At 42.0% G+C, this 19,426-nt stretch overlaps 1 protein-coding gene across 2 annotated transcripts in view; it reads left to right on the forward strand.

The window, feature by feature from the left end:
- nck1b (NCK adaptor protein 1b) overlaps positions 1-19,426 on the forward strand; it is a 112,441-nt gene that overhangs the window by 70,186 nt on the left and 22,829 nt on the right. The window contains exon 1 of one of the 2 annotated variants that reach the window (XM_061964883.2): positions 269-559. The exons of the other annotated variant lie outside the window; for it this stretch is intronic. Coding sequence (XP_061820867.1) covers positions 526-559 — 34 coding nt within the window. The 5' untranslated portion in view covers positions 269-525. Of the gene's footprint in view, positions 1-268; positions 560-19,426 lie in introns of those variants that run through there. 2 annotated transcript variants of the gene reach the window in all.

The raw sequence follows: 19,426 nt of genomic DNA on the forward strand, positions 1-19,426 counted from the left end.
TTTTACTGGAGAATTGCGAGTGATGACCACATTTGACGCACATATGTGTGTGTGAAAAAAAGCCAAGAAGTGTGTTCTGGGCGTGTAGCGGTGCGATGGGAAGAATGTGTCTTGATACGCTCTCCTGACTGTCGGGAGGATTCATGTTTCCAGTGTTTGTTGTAAACTTGCCTGCAGTCACATGACATGCGGGTATTGACTCACTCACCAGAGCCAAACTCTGAATCCTGTTGGTGCACCACTTAAAATAGCTCTTTGCTTGCCTTACGTCTCTGCTCTTTACGTCTCATTTTCTTTCCCGTGCCGAGCGCCCACTCGTCGTCCTTCCTTCCTCCCTCCGTGAGGCCTTCCAAAGCCGGAGGGGCCTCCCCGCGGCCCGCTCTCATTGGCTCCCGGCGGTCACATGGCCGGGGAGGGGGGGGGGCGGCCCCAGCCCCGCTCTCTGGGTGTTCACATGGAATAACTCCACAGCTGCAGTGGGAAGAGAGCCGGGGCTGGGACAGATACGGAGGCGGCGAGCCAAAAATGGACATGGCTAACCTATTCAAGCATTTCTTTCGTGAGTTCTTAACTTTGTTACTTTGCGTCTTTTCTTCATTGTCGTGTCGTTTTTCCATGCGGGCCAAGAATGTGTCCTGTTGGGGGAGAAGGTGTCTGCACACACTGGGTGGATATGCTCTTGCTGCTCAGCTCTAGCCTGTAATTGCCTCAGCTTCTGTCTCTTGCTTTTAAGTATATATCCACGCCGCAATCCTACTCCCGCTTTTTTTCCCCCCTCCAACCGAGGCAACTTGCCAGACTGCATTGTTGTTTTTGAAGACCCTAGCGCCACTTTTGTTGGGCAATATCTCACGACGCTGCCATTTCTTTGATGCTGGCTCATTCTGGGAGCCCCCCCTGCTTATGTAGAACAGTGCGGTCATTGTTGGGGAAGAGGGAAGGGGTGTACGTGTATTGATGGCACCCATCTCTTGCACCTTATCAGAGGAATGTCATTGGCGGCCTGTTGATCTTTTCCAGCCTGGCTGACAACACTCTAATCTCCAGCTGGTTCCTACACACGTTCTATGGACCCCTTGTTGTGTCCAGAGAAGCTACAGCGGGGGAAGCGTAGAGATAAGCCTTTCTTTTCGGGGGGTTTTTCGGAGAAGTCCACCCTCCCTGTGTTTTCCTGTTTCTCAGCCTCCCCCAGCAAGCGGAAACTCTAATTTGAGCCACATTTCTAGCCCGGCTGGCCAGGGAGGAAGTGAGAAGTCGGAAGGAAGTTGAATCATTGCGCAGGCTTCTGTCTGTTTTGGACGTTCCTTCTCCTCCTGCTTCTTCACTTCACTGCTGACTTCTTCTTATTTTCTTACCAATATGTTCATCCTTTTTCTGGCCTCAATGTAACTCTTCTCCTTATTGTCGCTCAAGTGGTTGCAGGGATGTCCCGATCCAGGTTTTTGCACTTCCGATCCGATACCGATATTGTTTTTGCATTTCCGATCCGATACCGATACTGGCCTATCCGAGCATGTATTAAAGTTTCAAGTTATTTAGCCTACTTAGTTGTCAGAATCATGCTGAAAAGGGTTTTAGTACTCTTGATAACAACTAGCCAGCTGAATTAGGGGAGTTTGAATAATACACAATGGTTGGTAACAAGAAACTGACCTGTTTATTCAAGGATAAACACAAAATAGACACAATTATACATGACAAACAGAAATGGCATCATTGAACTAGGGCTGGGCGATGTGGCCTTTTTTTAATATTGCGATATTTTAAGGCCATATTGCGATACACAATATATATCTCGATATTTTGCCTTAGCCTTGAATGAACACTTGATGCATATAATCACAGCAGTATGATGATTCTATGTGTTTTGATTGAGACTTTTATTAGTAGGTTGCACAGTGAAGTACATATTCCGTACAATTGACCACTAAATGGTAACACCCCAATAAGTTTTTCAACTTGTTTAAGTCGGGGTCCACTTAAATTGATTCATGATACAGATATATACTATCATCATAATACAGTCATCACACAAGATAATCACATTGAATTATTGACATTATTTATAATCCAGTGTGTGGAGGGGGGTGCCTGATGTAAGTGTCAAAAAGACAGCCAAAAGAGTTTGATATGAGAATAAATCTAAAGTTAAAATATAGGGTAGAAATGCACCCATTTGCAGGAAATGTAGTCTTGATTTTCAAAATCTTCTTTCAAGGCTTGCATGTCTACATTAAAACATTCTTCTTCATACTGCATTAATATATGCTACTTTTAAACTTTCATGCAGAGAAGGAAATCACAACTAAAAAAAAATCACTAATTTTTTCATACGGTGTTGATGTGGAAATTTTTGCCTCTGCATTTTGATGGTGTGGACGTGTGGCACCGAATGGAGATAAGCGTCTCGACAGACGTCACAATATTTGAACAATGATGACGAAAACTGTTTTCTCTGTCGTGTTCGTGTGTCGAAAATTGTTATGCGCTTATTTTTTTATTTGATTTTGTGCGTGGCATAGATTTGCTATGCGCAGAGGACGCTTAAACAGTGCGCAATTGCACAGGCGAGCACCTTAGAGGGAGCGTTGCTCGCACGGCTGCGCTAGCATCACAGCTAACGTTAGCCATGCTGCTACCTCTCTGCTGGGAGAGGGCGTATACGTATGTGACGTATGTAAGAAGGTGCGCTTGCTGTCTGTGAGAGGGAGACACAGGAAAGAGTGAGAAGAGCCTGTCGTGTAATGCCAGCAGCTAAAAGCAACTGCGTGAGAATTCACAGACCTGCGGATGTGTTGAAGGTGTGCTGGAAAATGCGGAACGGAAATTAGGGAGCAGCAGAAAAGTGGAATGTATTATTTAAATCGGTGCGTTGGAAAACACGGACCGGATTTTTTAACTGGATCTGGATCGGCATTTTCCCATGCCTTGCCGATACGCAATTTTTGGCAAATATCGGCAGCCGATCCAATCCAAATATCGGATCGGGACATCCCTAAGTGGTTGTAACAAACAGTTCAGGGTTTCTCCTGGCTCAAATTGAGGCAGAGGTGGTACAATCCTGACCATGCGCCAGAATTTTAACGCAAAAAAATGGTAGTTTTTATTCAATTTACAGTAACGTGCTGTAAAGAACGTTTAATGCCATTGTTATTCATTTGATGGGTAGTTTGTAGGGGTGTAATGGTACACACAAATGTGGGTTCGGTACGTACCTCGGTTTAGAGGTCACGGTTCGGTTCATTTTCGGCACAGTAAGAAAACAACAAAATATACATTTTTGGGTTATTAATTTACCAAATTTGCAAAATCTTCCACCAAAAATATTTTTCTTAGTGTAATATTTGATGTGAAGTAATGGGAACCTTGGATAGGTCAATAATTCATAATAACATTGATTTTGATACAATATTATGTTTTGAGCAATGACAGTTTGAAAGAAACAAAAACAGCTTTGTTTTATTAGTCAACATTGCAACTTTTTCTAAATTACATTTAACCTTTAAGCTTTTTTATTTCACTTTTGTTATGTTTTTGTTTATTTTAATAGTATTTTTTAGAATGTGCCGTGGGCCTTTAAAACATTAGCTGTGAGCCGCAAATGGCACACTTTTGACACCCCTGCTATAGATAATAAATTAAATGTGATAAATCTATGGATAAAAAGCAGAGCCTGGCGACGCATGCGCGTTTATCATAACTCTCTCTCTCTCTCTGTCTCTGCCCCTCCCTCACCAATGCTGCTGCACGCACAATTTGTTTTGTTTTTAACCCCTTCTTAACCCTGAACGTACATTGAAAATACACGCAACCCTAACTCAAAATGCCGGACATTTGAGGCATTTAAGAAACTCCGCCCTGACAGCTCCGCAAAAGAGGACATGTCCGGTGAAAAGAGGACGTATGGTCAGTCTATCCTAGCCCGTTAGCTGCTAGCATGCCGTGTGTTGTGTCTCGGTGTGCATTGTTTACACAACGTGCGTTACGCTACTTAATATGTCCGTGTGGAAACTCGTTCGGTACACCTCCGAACCGAACCGGAACCCCGGTTAAATACAAATACACGTACCGTTCCACACAGTTTGCTATAAAATCAGAAGTCAAGCAGATATTTAAGTATTTATTTTTATTTAGACAAATAATTTTTGGAAAGTATGATAATATACTGTAATATTTGTTGCAATAATAGATACTATTAAAAATTAAAAGGCATGCAATTTCAAGCAGTACATATATTTTTTCTGTCAAAATGAAAAAGATCCATTACATTTAGTGAGAAAATATGAAGTACTTTATTGACACATATCATTTCCAGGTGTTAGCGGGCCAGATAAAATGATGTCACGGGGCAGATCTTGAGTTTGACACCTGTGGCCTAAGTTCTTGCATAAGAGAATGATGGGCTCATAGCTTGTGTGATGGGGCCACTTTTGCTTGAGACACTCATAAAAGATTTTGAAGCAGCCTTCAAGCGCTGTGTGGACACAAATGTCCACATGTTGTCACCACCAGGAATTATTACATTTTAACTCATTTCTCTGCTCTGTTTCACCTACACTCTTGACTTTCCTGCTCGCGAGATCGCTTTTTAAAGTAGTGGCTGATTTTGCCTGCCATATCTGCAACGCTAAAAAACATAAAACGTCACTCTGACACGGAGAAAGCTTTTTAAAAATAAACACGACATGCTTTCTTTTAGTTGACCTTGTACCAGTCAATCATGAAACTCTACCTGATCCTTCTAATACAGGGGTGCTCACACTTTTCCTGCAGGCGAGCTACTTTTCAATTGATCAAGTCGTGGGGATCTACCTCATTCATATATATAATTTATATTTACTTATTTATGAAATATATGTTTTTGTTAACAAGTTAAAGGTGTTTAATGATAATGCAAGCATGTTTAACACATATAGTTAATATTGTTAAAAAAATTAAAGGTGTTTAATGATAATACAAGTATGTTTAATAAATATAGTTAATATTGTTAACAAGTTAAATGTGTTTAATGATAATACAAGCATGTTTAACACATAGTTAATATTGTTAACAACTTAAAGGTGTTTAAAGATAATACAAGCATGTTTAACACATATAGTTAATATTGTTAATAAGTTAAAGGTGTTTAAAGATAATACAAGCATGTTTAACACATATAGATTCCTTTCTTTCATGAAGACAATAATATAAGTTGGTGTATTACCTGATTCTGATGACTTGCATTGATGGGAATCAGACAGTGGTGCTGATAATGTCCGCATTTTCGAATGGAGGAGAAAAAAAGTCCTCCTTTCTGTCCAATACCACATGAAAGTGGTTGGTTTTTGGCATCTTATTTGTCCAGCTTCCATACTCCTTTGTATACACTTTACAAGAAATACATTGTCGGCAAACTCCGTAGCTTGCTAGCTTGTGCACGCCAGCTTTCTGAGACTCTTATTTTGTTAGCGCAACTGTGCAACTGTGCAGTCGGTCTTTGGAGTTTTGACGACAGGTACGGCGCCAGAGTCTGTTGAAATAAAGTGTTTCTCGCCTTCCAGTCGGTAATTTTAATGAGCTGGCAGCAGCCAGCGTCATCTCAGAAGACCCTCGGGTGCCGTAAATGTCAATCAAGTGACGAAAGTGACGTCATAGTGAAGATTTATGATCGCTCATTTTTAGGACTATTTTTTTAATGCCTGGCTGGTGATCGACTGACACACCCTCCGAGATCGACCGGTAGCTCGCGATCGACGTAATGAGCACCCCTGTTCTAATACATTCTTCAATCAATCCATCTATTATAATTTGTCAGAAAAGTTTGGAAACAAAGCTAACACTACTAGCTGTGTTCACCTACCAGAGACAAAGTGTTCACAGCACAGTCTGGAGTGTTCTGTAGGAGTCCAGTGATCCCTCCATATCATGCTCCGTATGGCAGTAATCCACTTTTTATGTACGGTGTAGTGCCAAAATGTGATTGCCTGCCAAAAATTAATTTTCTTGGCGGGAGCGAGCGCTGCTCGCTAAACCTGCATTGCTTGGCTTCGTCTGCCCACAGCGGATTACTAGATGTAAGACAAACACTTTAACTTTGTGGTTATTGAAACGCTACGTGTTTGACTTTATTTAAGACTTTATCGTGTCCGTAAAATGACAGTTTGCCTTTTCTGTGGTATTAATGAGATTTAAAGGACTGTTGTTAGTCCGATGTTGATGTGATAAAACCTCTTTCTTGTTTGGAAGATACATACAATTTTAACTGTTATTCCTTCCTGCACATAATACATACTTATAAAGTGATTGGATGTATTCATTTATGTAAACTGTTCATTAAATGGAATATTTCCTGACAAAAACTGATTCAACGTAATATTTTGATATTTACACATTGCATATTTACACACGCAAATTTTACTACAATACCCTTATGAGCATTACATATATCAAAATCAATTACCTACTGCTCTGTTTACTTGTTAAAATACTCTTTACAAAGCTAAAAACTACACAAATGGCCACTTTTCTGCTGCCAAAAATTGATTTCAAGTAACATTTTGATACTGACACATCTTATCTCTGCATATTCTTCTAGAATACCCTTATGAGAATTACATATATTAAAATCAAGTACCAACTGTACTGTTTACTTGTTGAAATAGAACTAAAAACTACCCAAATGGCCACTTTGCTGCTGCCAAAAATGATTCCAGATGATAAGAATAATAACAAAATATCAAAAAAATTCTCTAAAAAACTATTAAAGTACAAGTACAGTAGGTACTTGATTTTGATATGTAATGCTCATAAGGGTATTGTAGTAAAATATGCGTGTGTAAATATCAAAATATTACGTTGAATCACTTTGTCAGGCAATATTACATTTATTGAACATTTTACATAAATGAGTACATCCAAACACTTTATAAATATGTATTATGTGCAGGAAGAAACAACAGTTACAATTGTATGCATCTTCCAAACAAGAAAGAGGTTTTATCACATCAACATGGGACTAACAACAGTCCTTTAAATCTCATTAATACCACAGAAAAGGCAAACTGTCATTTTCTGGACACGTCTTGAATAATGTCAAACACGTAGCGTTTCAATACCCACGAAGATAAAGTTGTTTGTCTTACATCTAGTAATCCGCTGAGGACAGACGAAGCCTAGCAATGCAGGTTTAGCGAGCAGTGCGCGCTCCCGCCAAGGAAATACATTTTTGGCAGGCATTCACATTTTGGCACAACACCGTAACAAGTGGGTTTCTACCATACGGAGCATGATACGGAGGGATCACTGGACTCCTACAGAACACTCCAGACTGTGCTGTGAACATTTTGTCTCTGGTAAGTGAACACAGCTAGTAGTGTTATCTAAAACTCAACCCAATGGGACGATGAGAAACCTCGGAGAGGACCGCAGATGTGGGCGACCGGTGCAATGGACGTCAAGTGGATCTGACATAATAGTTTAAGAGTCCAGTCCATAGTGGATCTAGCATAATATTGTGAGAGTCCAGTCCATAGTGGATCTAACATAATAGTGTGAGAGTCCAGTCTATAGTGGATCTAACATAATAATGTGAGAGTCCAGTCCATAGTGGATCTAACATAATAATGTGAGAGTCCAGTCCATAGTGGATCTAATATCATAGTGTGAGAGTCCAGTCCATAGTGGATCTAACATAATAGTGAGAGTCCAGTCCATAGTGGATCTAACATAATAGTGTGAGAGCCCCGTCCATAGTGGATCTAACATAATAGTGAGAGTCCAGTCCATAGTGGATCTAACATAATAGTGAGAGTCCAGTCCATAGTGGATCTAACATAATAGTGTGAGAGTCCAGTCCATAGTGGATCTAACATAATAGTGTGAGAGTCCAGTCTATAGTGGATCTAACATAATAATGTGAGAGTCCAGTCCATAGTGGATCTAACATAATAATGTGAGAGTCCAGTCCATAGTGGATCTAATATCATAGTGTGAGAGTCCAGTCCATAGTGGATCTAACATAATAGTGAGAGTCCCGTCCATAGTGGATCTAACATAATAGTGTGAGAGTCCAGTCCATAGTGGATCTAACATAATAGTGTGAGAGTCTAGTCCATAGTGGATCTAACATAATAGTGAGAGTCCAGTCCATAGTGGATCTAACATAATAGTGAGAGTCCAGTCCATAGTCGATCTAACATAATAGTGTGAGAGCCCCGTCCATAGTGGATCTAACATAATAGTGAGAGTCCAGTCCATAGTGGATCTAACATAATAGTGAGAGTCCCGTCCATAGTGGATCTAACATAATAGTGTGAGAGTCCAGCCCATAGTGGATCTAACATAATAGTGTGAGAGTCTCGTCCATAGTGGATCTAGCATAATAGTGTGAGAGTCTCGTCCATAGTGGATCTAACATAATAGTGAGAGTCCAGTCCATAGTGGGGCCAGCAGGAAACTATCCCGAGCGGAGACGGGTCAGCAGCGCAGAGATGTCCCCAACCGATGCACAGACGAGCAGTCTACCCCGGGTCCCGACTTTGGACAGCCAGCGCTTCATCCGTGGCCACCGAACATGTGCCCCCCCCCCCCCCCCCCCCCCCCCGCCCTCCCCTCCAAGAAGGAGAGGGGGGCAGAGCAGAAAAGAAACGGCAGATCAACTGGTCTTAAAGTGGGGTCTATTGCGGCATGGCGTAGTGGGTAGCGCAACCGTGCCAGAAACCTGAGGGTTGCAGGTTCGCTCCCCGCCTCTTACCATCCAAAAATCGCTGCCGTTGTGTCCTTGGGCGGGACACTTCACCCTTTGCCCCCGGTACCACTCACACCGGTGAACTGAATGATGAATGATAGGTGGTGGTCGGAGGGGCCGTTGGCGCAAATTGCAGCCACGCTTCCGTCAGTCTACCCCAGGGCAGCTGTGGCTATGAAAGTAGCTTACCACCACCAGGTGTGAATGATTGATGGGTTCTACATGTAAAGCGATTTTGGGTACTTAGAAAAGCGCTATATAAATCCCAGTTATTATTATTATTATTATTATTATTTAAAGGCTAGAGTATACAAATGAGTTTTAAGATGGGACTTAAATGCTTCTACTGAGGTAGCACCTCTCATTGTAGAACCCATTTACCATTTACCATTCAATCAACACAGCAGAGGAGCCAAATCCTGGGTCACATTGTCAGCTACCATTTTTTTCCGGACGGGTATATAAGCCGCACCCACTGAATTTTAGGGAAAAAAATAATTTTTCCAAATAATAGCCGCACCGGTGATACAGGGGTTCGTGCATGTGCCTCACAATACGAAGGTCCTGAGTAGTCCTGAGTTCAATCCCGGGCTCGGGATCTTTCTGTGTGGAGTTTGCATGTTCTCCCCGTGACTGCGTGGGTTCCCTCCGGGTACTCCGGCTTCCTCCCACCTCCAAAGACATGCACCTGGGGATAGGCCCCTCCCACCTCCAAAGACATGCACCTGGGGATAGGCCCCTCCCACCTCCCAAGACATGCACCTGGGGATAGGCCCCTCCCACCTCCAAAGACATGCACCTGGGGATAGGTTAATTGGCAACACTAAATGGTCCCCAGTGTGTGAATATGAGTGTGAATGTTGTCTGTCTATCTGTGTTGGCCCTGCGATGAGGTGGCGACTTGTCCAGGGTGTACCCCGCCTTCCGCCCGAATGCAGCTGAGATAGGCTCCAGCACCCCCCACGACCCCAAAAGGGACAAGCGGTAGAAAATGGATGGAATAGCCGCACCGGACAATGTCGCAAATATATACGTTGTGAAATGAGTTATTTACACAGAAATATTTATTCTCCAAGACGGCAGTAAAACGGCTGATCAAACAAAACAGAAGTCATGGTCATGGACCCTTTCGCTGCGCAAGCTAGCTCTCCAATCAGCTAAACAGACTCAGTAACTCCACGGTGACGTTTTGGTGAATTTTCGAAACTGAAACACTACAAATAGAATGCTATTGTAAGTTAATAATACTAACACAGACACTCGTAAGCCTGTTAGCATATCAGCTAATGCTATAATTCAGCCATATCTCCCATCCCTGCTCATCTGCTGCAGTCAGAATCGCACAAAAGCCAAAAGGAGTTATGCGGGCCTGACGGCGGCCCGCTTTCATGTGTCAGAGCGCTCCGGTTGAAAAAGGTTTTTCGCATTTCCTGCTCAGCCGTCAGCCAGTCGTGTTTGTAGCTCCAGCCCGGAGATGGCTTTTGTTTTGTGTGTGAAGGAGACATCAAACTATACCCCCTGAAGAACACGCTGGAGGAAAAACTGTCACATTGTGCACAGTTGAGGCAGGTGTTCGCAAAGAGTTTATTACATTGTGTCCTCCAGGCTCCGGCAGACAGCCTGACGCTGGGTGTTGTCGTCCGCAGAGGAAGAGCCCTGGAATGAAGGGAAGCTGAGGGTCGAGAGGGCCTGGGGGCGGACAATGGACAAGCAGTCAGCAGTTGGCAGGCCGGAGTTTAAAAACCAAACCAGTTCCTGTGTGCTCACCCGACAACACTGCCCCTCGGCACGTTCGCCTCCTCGTGCCGTGCACACCTCATCTGTAAACACTCTTTTGTTGCTGCTCATTAACGCACCAGTTGGTCATTGCTTCCCTTCCCAGCATGGCCCCTCCGGGAAATGCTCAGGAAAAAGCATGTGATGTCGGAGATTCTCTTCTCTCGTCCTGTTTTAGATAGCAGCACAGAAGTGTTGCGGTTTGTGAAGGAGTATCCTTCAAAGTTCACAAGAAGTTATTTCTCCTTTAGGGTAGTAAAGCATAAAGTACTTGGTACCATACTGCCTTTGAAATATACCTGTACTTTTTTATTTATTTATGGACATGATGGCACGCCGTGGTGACATGGCTGGTAATACGAGCAGAGGCACATGCGAGTCTACACACGTACAGAACACTTACAAGCGGAAACGTTGCGGGCGTATTTTGGCTTGAAAACTAACAAAGGTGAAGCTATAAGTGTGGCTCTGCATGCTAGCAGCTAACGCCTGTCCACAGTGTTTTAGCTGCTTCTAAATCACTAATCCTCGCCTCCGTGGCGACTAATAAAGTAAGTTAGTCGAGGAGGTAAACATGTTTCACTACACACCGTAGGAGGGTACAATAGCTCACCGCTAACAACAAGCTTGTGCTCCTGCATGTAAACAAACAGGTCTATGCAAGAGCCGTATAAAGTCGATACTACAATGATTACATTGATATTTTTTATGATCACAAAGTCTTTCGTCAATTTTTTCTTGTTTATAAACTCATAATAATAATTATAAACTTGAATTATGACCAATGTATGATCCTGTAACTACCATATTTTCCAGACTATAAAGCGCACCACTATATACCCACTAGTTTTCTAAAAAAACATTAATAATTCCATGTATTAGCCGCACTGGACTATAAGCCGCAGATATAAACATTGTAAAATTAGTTATTTACACATAAATATTTAGTGAATGTTTACTTTAATTGTTTCCAAACGGTGTCTGTAACACGGCAGTAAAACGGCTGATTAAACAAAACAGAAGTCATCGTCTTAGACCCACTAGCTGCGCGAGCTAGCTCTCCTATCAGCTAAACAGACTCAATAACTCCACGGTGACGTTTTGGTGAATTTACTGAGGAATTTGTGAAACTGAAACAATACAAAAAAAAATGCCATTGTAAGTTAATAATGCTAACACAGACACTCGTAGACGTGTTAGCATATTAGCTAATTGCCACGACGCTAGCTTGATTACATTACGATAGCACGTACAAATGTGCATGAAAACACTCCTACAGACACCACACACGGGATGTTTTAGTAAGTAAGAATAATTTTAGTTATATTTTAAAACTTTCAAAGGTTGCTTGGAGTGATCAATAAAGAATCAATTCGAGTAGAAACGCTATGGACGACTGGAAGATTGGAACGGCACTTCTACTTCCGGTTGAAATCCCTAAATGAAAAGACACTGCAGCACCTGCAGTGAGAAAACTCGTCCAAAAGATGGCGTCATAGCACAAACAATAACACACCTTTTCAGTGTCTTTGCTTGTTTTGTTTTTTTAATTATTATTTGCATTATGGTCGTCAGTCATAAATTAGCCACACCACTTTATAAGCTGCATGGTTCAAAGCGTAGGGAAAAAAATGGCGGTTTATAGTCTGGAATTTATGGTTCTTTGTATTGGATATAAACCTGAAATTGTAGGATCATCCAAAACTAATGTAAAGTATCAAACAACAGAAGAATAAGTGATTATTACATTTTAACAGAAGTGTAGATAGGACATGTTGAAACAGGAAGTAAGCAGATATTAACAAGTAGATGAATAATGTTGACAAAATAAAAGAATAAGAAATGACACAATATGTTATTCCATCCATCCATTTTCTACCGTTTGTCCCTTTCGGGGTCACGAGGGGTCGCTGGAGCCTATCTCTGCTGCATTTGGGCGGAAGGCCAATATGTAACTGCAGACTAATTATCAGCTTTTGTTTGCTTAACAACATCTTATTTAATGCATTAATAAACATGTTTAATATTTCTTAACATTTTCTGTTAAAATAAAGCCAACCCTATTTTTTTTTTTTTTTTTTGCGGTCACCTTTATTTTGAAAAGTGTCCAACACATTTTGGTACTTCCCATTACTGTTAGTGTCAGGTTCAAACATTGATGACATCTATTAAACAGAAAAGAAGCAAGGAATCACGCAGAGACAGAGTTCATTTTTGCTCAATGAGGACAGACGTTTTGGGCTGTACACCCAGTTACAGTTCCAACCTACGCCCTAAGGCACAGCCCACGTGCTCCACTATTTATTCGGGAGGTCCCTGGTTACGTCACTGAGGCTACTTCTGAAGGAAGGGGGGGTCATTTCAGCAGCCCCAGTTAGACACAATATATGATTATTCAGAAATGGAAATGTGCTGACACTCGTGATATCTCCCTGTCTCTGCTTTGTCTGCGTCAAGGTACTCGATGTTCGCCCTCGGCAGTCAGCAGGCTGGGTCTGGACACCAACACTGCGCAATATCCAAGATTGCAAGTAGTCCCTTTGCACAAATAGAAAAGTACAACTTCAGCACAATTGAAAATAGCTATAGCAACGGCCTTTAAGCATAAGAGTTGTGTGATAACTTATACATAATTATTCTAACAGTTACCGTATTTTTCGGAGTATAAGTTGCACCGGCCGAAAATGCATAATAAAGAAGGAAAAAAACTGGAGTACCGTATTTTTCGGACTTTAAGTCACATTTTTTTTCATAATTTGGCCGGGGGTGCGACTTATACTCAGGAGCGACTTATGTGTGAAATTATTAACACATTACCGTAAAATATAAAATATTATCTAGCTCATTCACGTAAGAGACTAGACCAGGGGTCGGCAACCTTTACCAGTCAAAGAGCCATTTTGACCAGTTTCACAAATTAAAGAAAACAATGGGAGCCACAAAATTATTTTGAAATTTAAAATGAAATAACACTGCATACAAAGTTTTTTTTCTTGCTTGTGCTATGTATAAACCAAGAGTTTCAGACACGCGGCCCACACCTTAATATGAAAATTTAATTTTAGTGCGGCCCGCGGGTTTTATATGAATGGCGCATGACAGCGTCAAACTTGTCAACCCTCCCGATTTTTCCGGCAGACTATGATTGTCAACGCAACTGTTTTCTCGAACGTGCCGTGATGGTACAGCATTTAGCGCCCACTAAAATCAACGTGCCGGCCCAGCCACACGTTGTATGGGGCTTCTGCTTGCTCACGTAAGTGACAGCATGGCATACTTGGTCAACAACCACACAGGTTACACTGACGGTGGCTGTATAAAAAACTTTAACACTTACTAATAATGCGCCACACTGTGAACCCACATCAAACAAGAATGACAAACACATTTCGGGAAAACATCTGCACCGTAACACAACAGAACAAATACCCAGAATCCCATGCAGCCCTAACTCTTCACCTCAACCAGAGGGGGGCTTGATGTTGGGGTAGGGGCGGGGTTTGGTGGTAGCAGGGGTGTATAATGTAGCCCGGAAGAGTCAGGGCTGCATGGGATTCTGGGTATTTGTTCTGTTGTGTTTATGTTGTGTTAAGGTGCAGATGTTCTCCCGGAATGTGTTTGTCATTCTTGTTTGGTTTTGGTTCAAAGTGTGGCACATTATTAGTAAGAGTGTTAAGGTTGTTTTAAATGGCCACCGTCAGTGTAACCTGTGTGGCTGTTGAGCAAGTATGCTTGCTGTCACTTACAAGCAGAAGATGCATATAACAAGAGGCTGGGTTGGCACGCTGTTTATACAGATTGTAGAGGGCGCTAAATGCTGTACCATCATAGCACGCCCTTATTATAAATGTAAGGGTGAAAATCGGAGAATATTAATCCCGGGAGTTTTCTGCAAGAGGCACTGAAATCCGGAAGTCTCCCGGGAAAATCGGGCTGGGGGGGTCGTCAAGTATGCGGCTGAGCCGCATCAGACTGATCAAAGAGCCGCATGCGGCTCCGGAGCCGCGGGTTGCCGACCCCTGGACTAGACGTATAAGATTTCATGGGATTTAGCGATTAGGAGTGACAGATTGTTTGGTAAACGTATAGCATGTTCTATATGTTATAGTTATTTGAATGACTCTTACCATAATATGTTACGTTAACATACCAGTTGGTTATTTATGCCTCATATAACGTACACTTATTCAGCCTGTTGTTCACTATTCTTTATTTTAAATTGCCTTTCAAATGTCTATTCTTGCTGTTGGCTTTTATCAAATACAAAAAATGCGACTTATATGTTTTTTTTCCTTTTATTATGCATTTTCGGCCGGTGCGACTTACACTCCGGCGCGACTTATAGTCCGAAAAATACGGTATAAGTCGCATTTTTTGGGAAAATGTATTTGATAAAAGCCAACACCAAGAATATACATTTGAAAGGCAATTTAAAATAAATAAAGAATAGTGAACAACAGGCTGAATAAGTCTACGTTATATGAGGCATAAATAACCAACTGGTATGTTAACGTAACATATTATGGTAAGAGTCATTCAAATAACTATAACGTATAGAACATGCTATACGTTTACCAAACAATCTGTCACTCCTAATCGCTAAATCTCATGAAATCTTATACGTCTAGTAGAGATGTGCGGTTTGCGGACACAACCGCGGAGTCCGCGGATAATCCGCGGGTCGGGCGGGTGACATGACGAAAAAAATAGATTGTAAATAGATTCGGGCGGTTGAACCAATTCGGAAATATATATACATAGTTAAATGTTGTTACCCACATACGAAAAACGTATAGATTTTATCGGTCCTTTAGGTAGAGCTGATGGTGCATCACCGAAAAAGAAAAGGATTGACTTCACAGAATGGGAGGAGGATACACCTGTGCTTGTTGATGAAGTAGAGGATTATTCCTCTACAAACTTGCATCTCGACGGATCAGCAGAGGAAAATCTACTTTCCTTTTGGGGGAAACAAGGACAATCAATCCCACGACTACAACACCTTGCCAAGAGAATCCTATGCGTCCCAGCAACAAGTGGCGCAAGTGAGCGCTCCTTCAGCGCAGCAGGGCGCATTTTAGAGGCCAGGCGCTCTCGCATGAATCCTGGCACTGTAGATGCCATTTTATTCCTGCATAGTGCTAACAAAACAAAAAAAGTAAGTAGACATACGGTTGGATATGTTAAACGAATTAATCTACGTTACCTAGGCTATACCAAATAAGCCCATGTCTAACCAATATTGAGTTCGGTCAGCTGAATAATTTTGATGGTTACGTGTTGTTTGGGCGCACTACAATGCAAAGGAATTAAGGCAATTGCGTTTTTTCTATTCGAGATATACTACTGTGTGTTAATTATTTGGCCTCGCTTTCAAGTGAAGCGCATCTCCGATTGGCGACAATGTAAGGATATTTAGCCTGCTTTGTTTGTCGCGATCGTCTATTTTCATTATAATTCAAGTTTGATGATAAAGTGCAGTCTGATGGGTTTGATTTCCCCCCTTCAGCTATTTGCCTTGGCCAATAAGTTGCAGGTAATTTATTATTATTATTTATTTAATTTATTTTTGTTTAAGTAGAGATGACATACATATGTTATTGTATAATTTAAGTTTGTGTGCGTGATTGACAGCCTAAGGCTTATGAGGCACATTTTTTTATTTTTTTTTTATTTCAACTTAAAAACGTATGAGCCTATGCCTACAACATAGGCTATGTGTTCATCTTTATTTTCCTGCCTGTCGTTGACAATGGAGATTGTCTGATATTTTGTCATGGCAAAGGTTCATCTTTGTCGCGAAATTGTTCACTGCTTCACTGTGCACCCCGCCCTCGTCCCTATTTGAGCATTATAACGTTAACAAGTTAATATTCATTGAAATAAATTCAGAATTTTTTTTTTACCTAAAGAAAATATAGGCCTAGTCTTTCTAAAGCATTTTTTTAACTTCTTAAAAGCATCGTTCTGCTTGCTGCAACTGCGCACACAAAGTGTGAGGAACGCACTCCTGATCTGAGGGCATTGGCAACAATAGTCAACACTTTCTTAATGGAAATGACAATACCGTATTTTCCGCACCATAAGGCGCCCTGGGTTAAAAGCCGCGCCTTCAATGAACGGCATATTTCAAAACTTTGTCCACCTATAAGCCGCCCGGTGTTGTAAGCCGCATCTAACTGCGCTAAAGGAATGTCAAAAAAACAGTCAGATAGGTCAGTCAAACTTTAATAATATATTAAAAACCAGCGTTCTAACAACTCTGTTCACTCCCAAAATGTACGCAAATGTGCAATCACAAACATACGTATATCAACATGGACAGAGCTGCGTGAAAAAAGCCACCCGGCCTCTTCGCGTAAACTTAAACTTACCTTAACCACTCGCTCATCTTTTCTTCATCCATCCCTTCGAGTTAGCTTTTTATGATGACGCCGGCTGGAAAGGTCTCTTTTCGCAAGGTCTTCCTTTTGAATATCATCATGGGTGGAAGTTTCTGGCCATTAGCATGGCAAGCTAGAACCACAGTGAAGGATGACTTCTCATTCCCTGTGGTGCGAATATTCACCGTACGTGCTCCCGTTGTATCCACAGTGCGTTTCACAGGAATATCAGTTGCAGTGAAATAGTAATCCGTGTGTGGATGGAGAGATTGCGTCTTTTCATGAACCGGATCCCTGACGCTTAGTAGGAGCCATTTTGTGGTCTTTACAGATGTAAACACACAAAGGAAATGAAACGTACGGTGATATCCGCGCGCTTTTTCTTCTTCTACGCGGGCGGGTGGTTGCTTACAGTAGAAGAAGAAGCGCTTCCTGTTCTATGGGGGCGGGTGCTTACCTTGGCGGTTGCTTGCGTAGAAGAAGAAGCGCTTCCTGTTCTACCGGGAAAAAAGATGGCGGCTGTTTACCGAAGTTGCGAGATCGAAACTTTATGAAAATGAATCTTAATATTTATCCATATATAAAGCGCACCGGGTTAAAAGGCGCACTGTCAGCTTTTGAGAAAATTTGTGGTTTTTAGGTGCGGCTAATAGTGCGAAAAATATGGTAATACTATAATAATGATAAATAATATTATCACGCATTGAATGTCTCTGCTGCATTGGATCAGTCTCCTTTCTTTAACAGGCAAAAGCTTTCTAACCTCACTAATGCCTTGCATCGTCTATATTAGATATATAACAACGGGCGGGTGTGGTTTTGATAAAATGTTGGTTGGGTGGATGGCGGATGGATGACGACTTTTGTGATGCGGTTGCGGGTGAAATAATTGCCTATCCGCGCATCTCTAACGTCTAGTCTCTTACGTGAATGAGCTAAATAATATTATTTAATATTTTACGTTAATGTGTTAATAATTTCACACATAAGTCGCTCCTGAGTATAAAAAAAACTGCGACTTAAAGTCTGAAAAATACGGTAGTTAATATGATTACGCAGATTTTGGCTGAGGATTATCAGCGATCTGATGCATGTATCGACCTCCCAAACAGCATTCCCACCTACCTGCAGCTTCACCGCACATTCAAATGTCAACTTCCTGTTATCAGCCTGACCCAGATGGAACATCTAGTCAAATGCAGTGCCCTCAGGCAGTGTGCTGTTTCCAATGCAAAGCCCTTCCTCCGCATGCAGCAGGAAGCAGGAATCAACCCCCGACAGGGCGATAGCATCGGGAACATAGGCTCTCAGTTTCGCAGCCAAAAGGTGCTTTATTTATGCAGACAGACGGGGACATTTGCAGCTGTGGAGAAGACACTTCCACAAACATGTCTCCATCTTTCATCACTCGTCAGAACTGCTTGTAGTTTCAGTCAGGCGCGAGTAAAGCTGCTGTGTCTGGAGTCTGTGACTAATAACAGCCTCTACCTGGAAGCAATTTGATGCATGCCTCTCGGCGCTACCGTCAAATGTGTCTGTGCTCCTTGAGTCGGGAACAATTAATGTTGTTCTGTGGTTCCATCTGGCCGTGTGACACGTTCTCCTTCTCAGAAAACAAACTACACCCTGCCTCCCTGTGTAATTTCAACCAGCTGACTTGTCGTCATGCAAACAACAACGTAACTGTCATCTGGATTTGAAAACGCGCTCCTTTTCGCCAAAGAGCTGTGAGTGGGAGTCCTGGAAGTGCTCTCCGGTCTCTTGGAAAGAAGGAACCAAGCGTGACCTGCATCATCTGAGCGCACCATGCTGCCAAGTAGAAATTCTTTGTCCAGTAAGGCTGGGATCACAAGCCTGCCAAAGCTCCGCCTTGGGGTTCTGCAGGCTCCACAAGAGAGCTACAGGGGCCGCTAATCCCGCTTTTGGGTTACTGTAGACCAGAACCGGGCAAAATACGGCCCCGCGGGCCACTTGCGGCCCGTTAAGATTTACGTAATTTCTTTTAGACCTTTAACATCAAAACTGTAGCCGCCATTATGATGTGCAGTGCTGTTTTTAAATGACCGTAAGTCTTGAACTAGCATTGTCCCGATAGCAATATTTTGGTGCCGGTACCGGTACCAAAATGTATTTTGATACTTTTCAATACTTTTTGATACTTTTCTAAATCAAAGGCACCCCAAAAAATTTCATTATTGGCTTTATTTTAACAAAAAATCTTAGGGTACATTAAACATATGTTCAATATTGCAAGTTTGACCTTAAATAAAATAGTGAACATACTATCAATCAATCAATCAATCAATGTTTACTTATATAGCCCTAAATCACGAGTGTCTCAAAGGGCTGCACAAGCCACAACAACATCCTCGGCTCAGATCCCACATCAGGGCAAGAAAAAACTCAACCCAATGGGATAACAATGACAATGGACGTCGAGTGGATCTAGCATTATATTGTGAGAGTCCAGTCCATAGTGGATCTAACATAATAGTGAGAGTCCAGTCCATAGTGGCTCTAACATAATAGTGAGAGTCCAGTC

The sequence above is a fragment of the Nerophis lumbriciformis genome, linkage group LG07, assembly GCF_033978685.3.
Source record: "Nerophis lumbriciformis linkage group LG07, RoL_Nlum_v2.1, whole genome shotgun sequence".
Classification (NCBI taxonomy): domain Eukaryota; kingdom Metazoa; phylum Chordata; class Actinopteri; order Syngnathiformes; family Syngnathidae; genus Nerophis; species Nerophis lumbriciformis.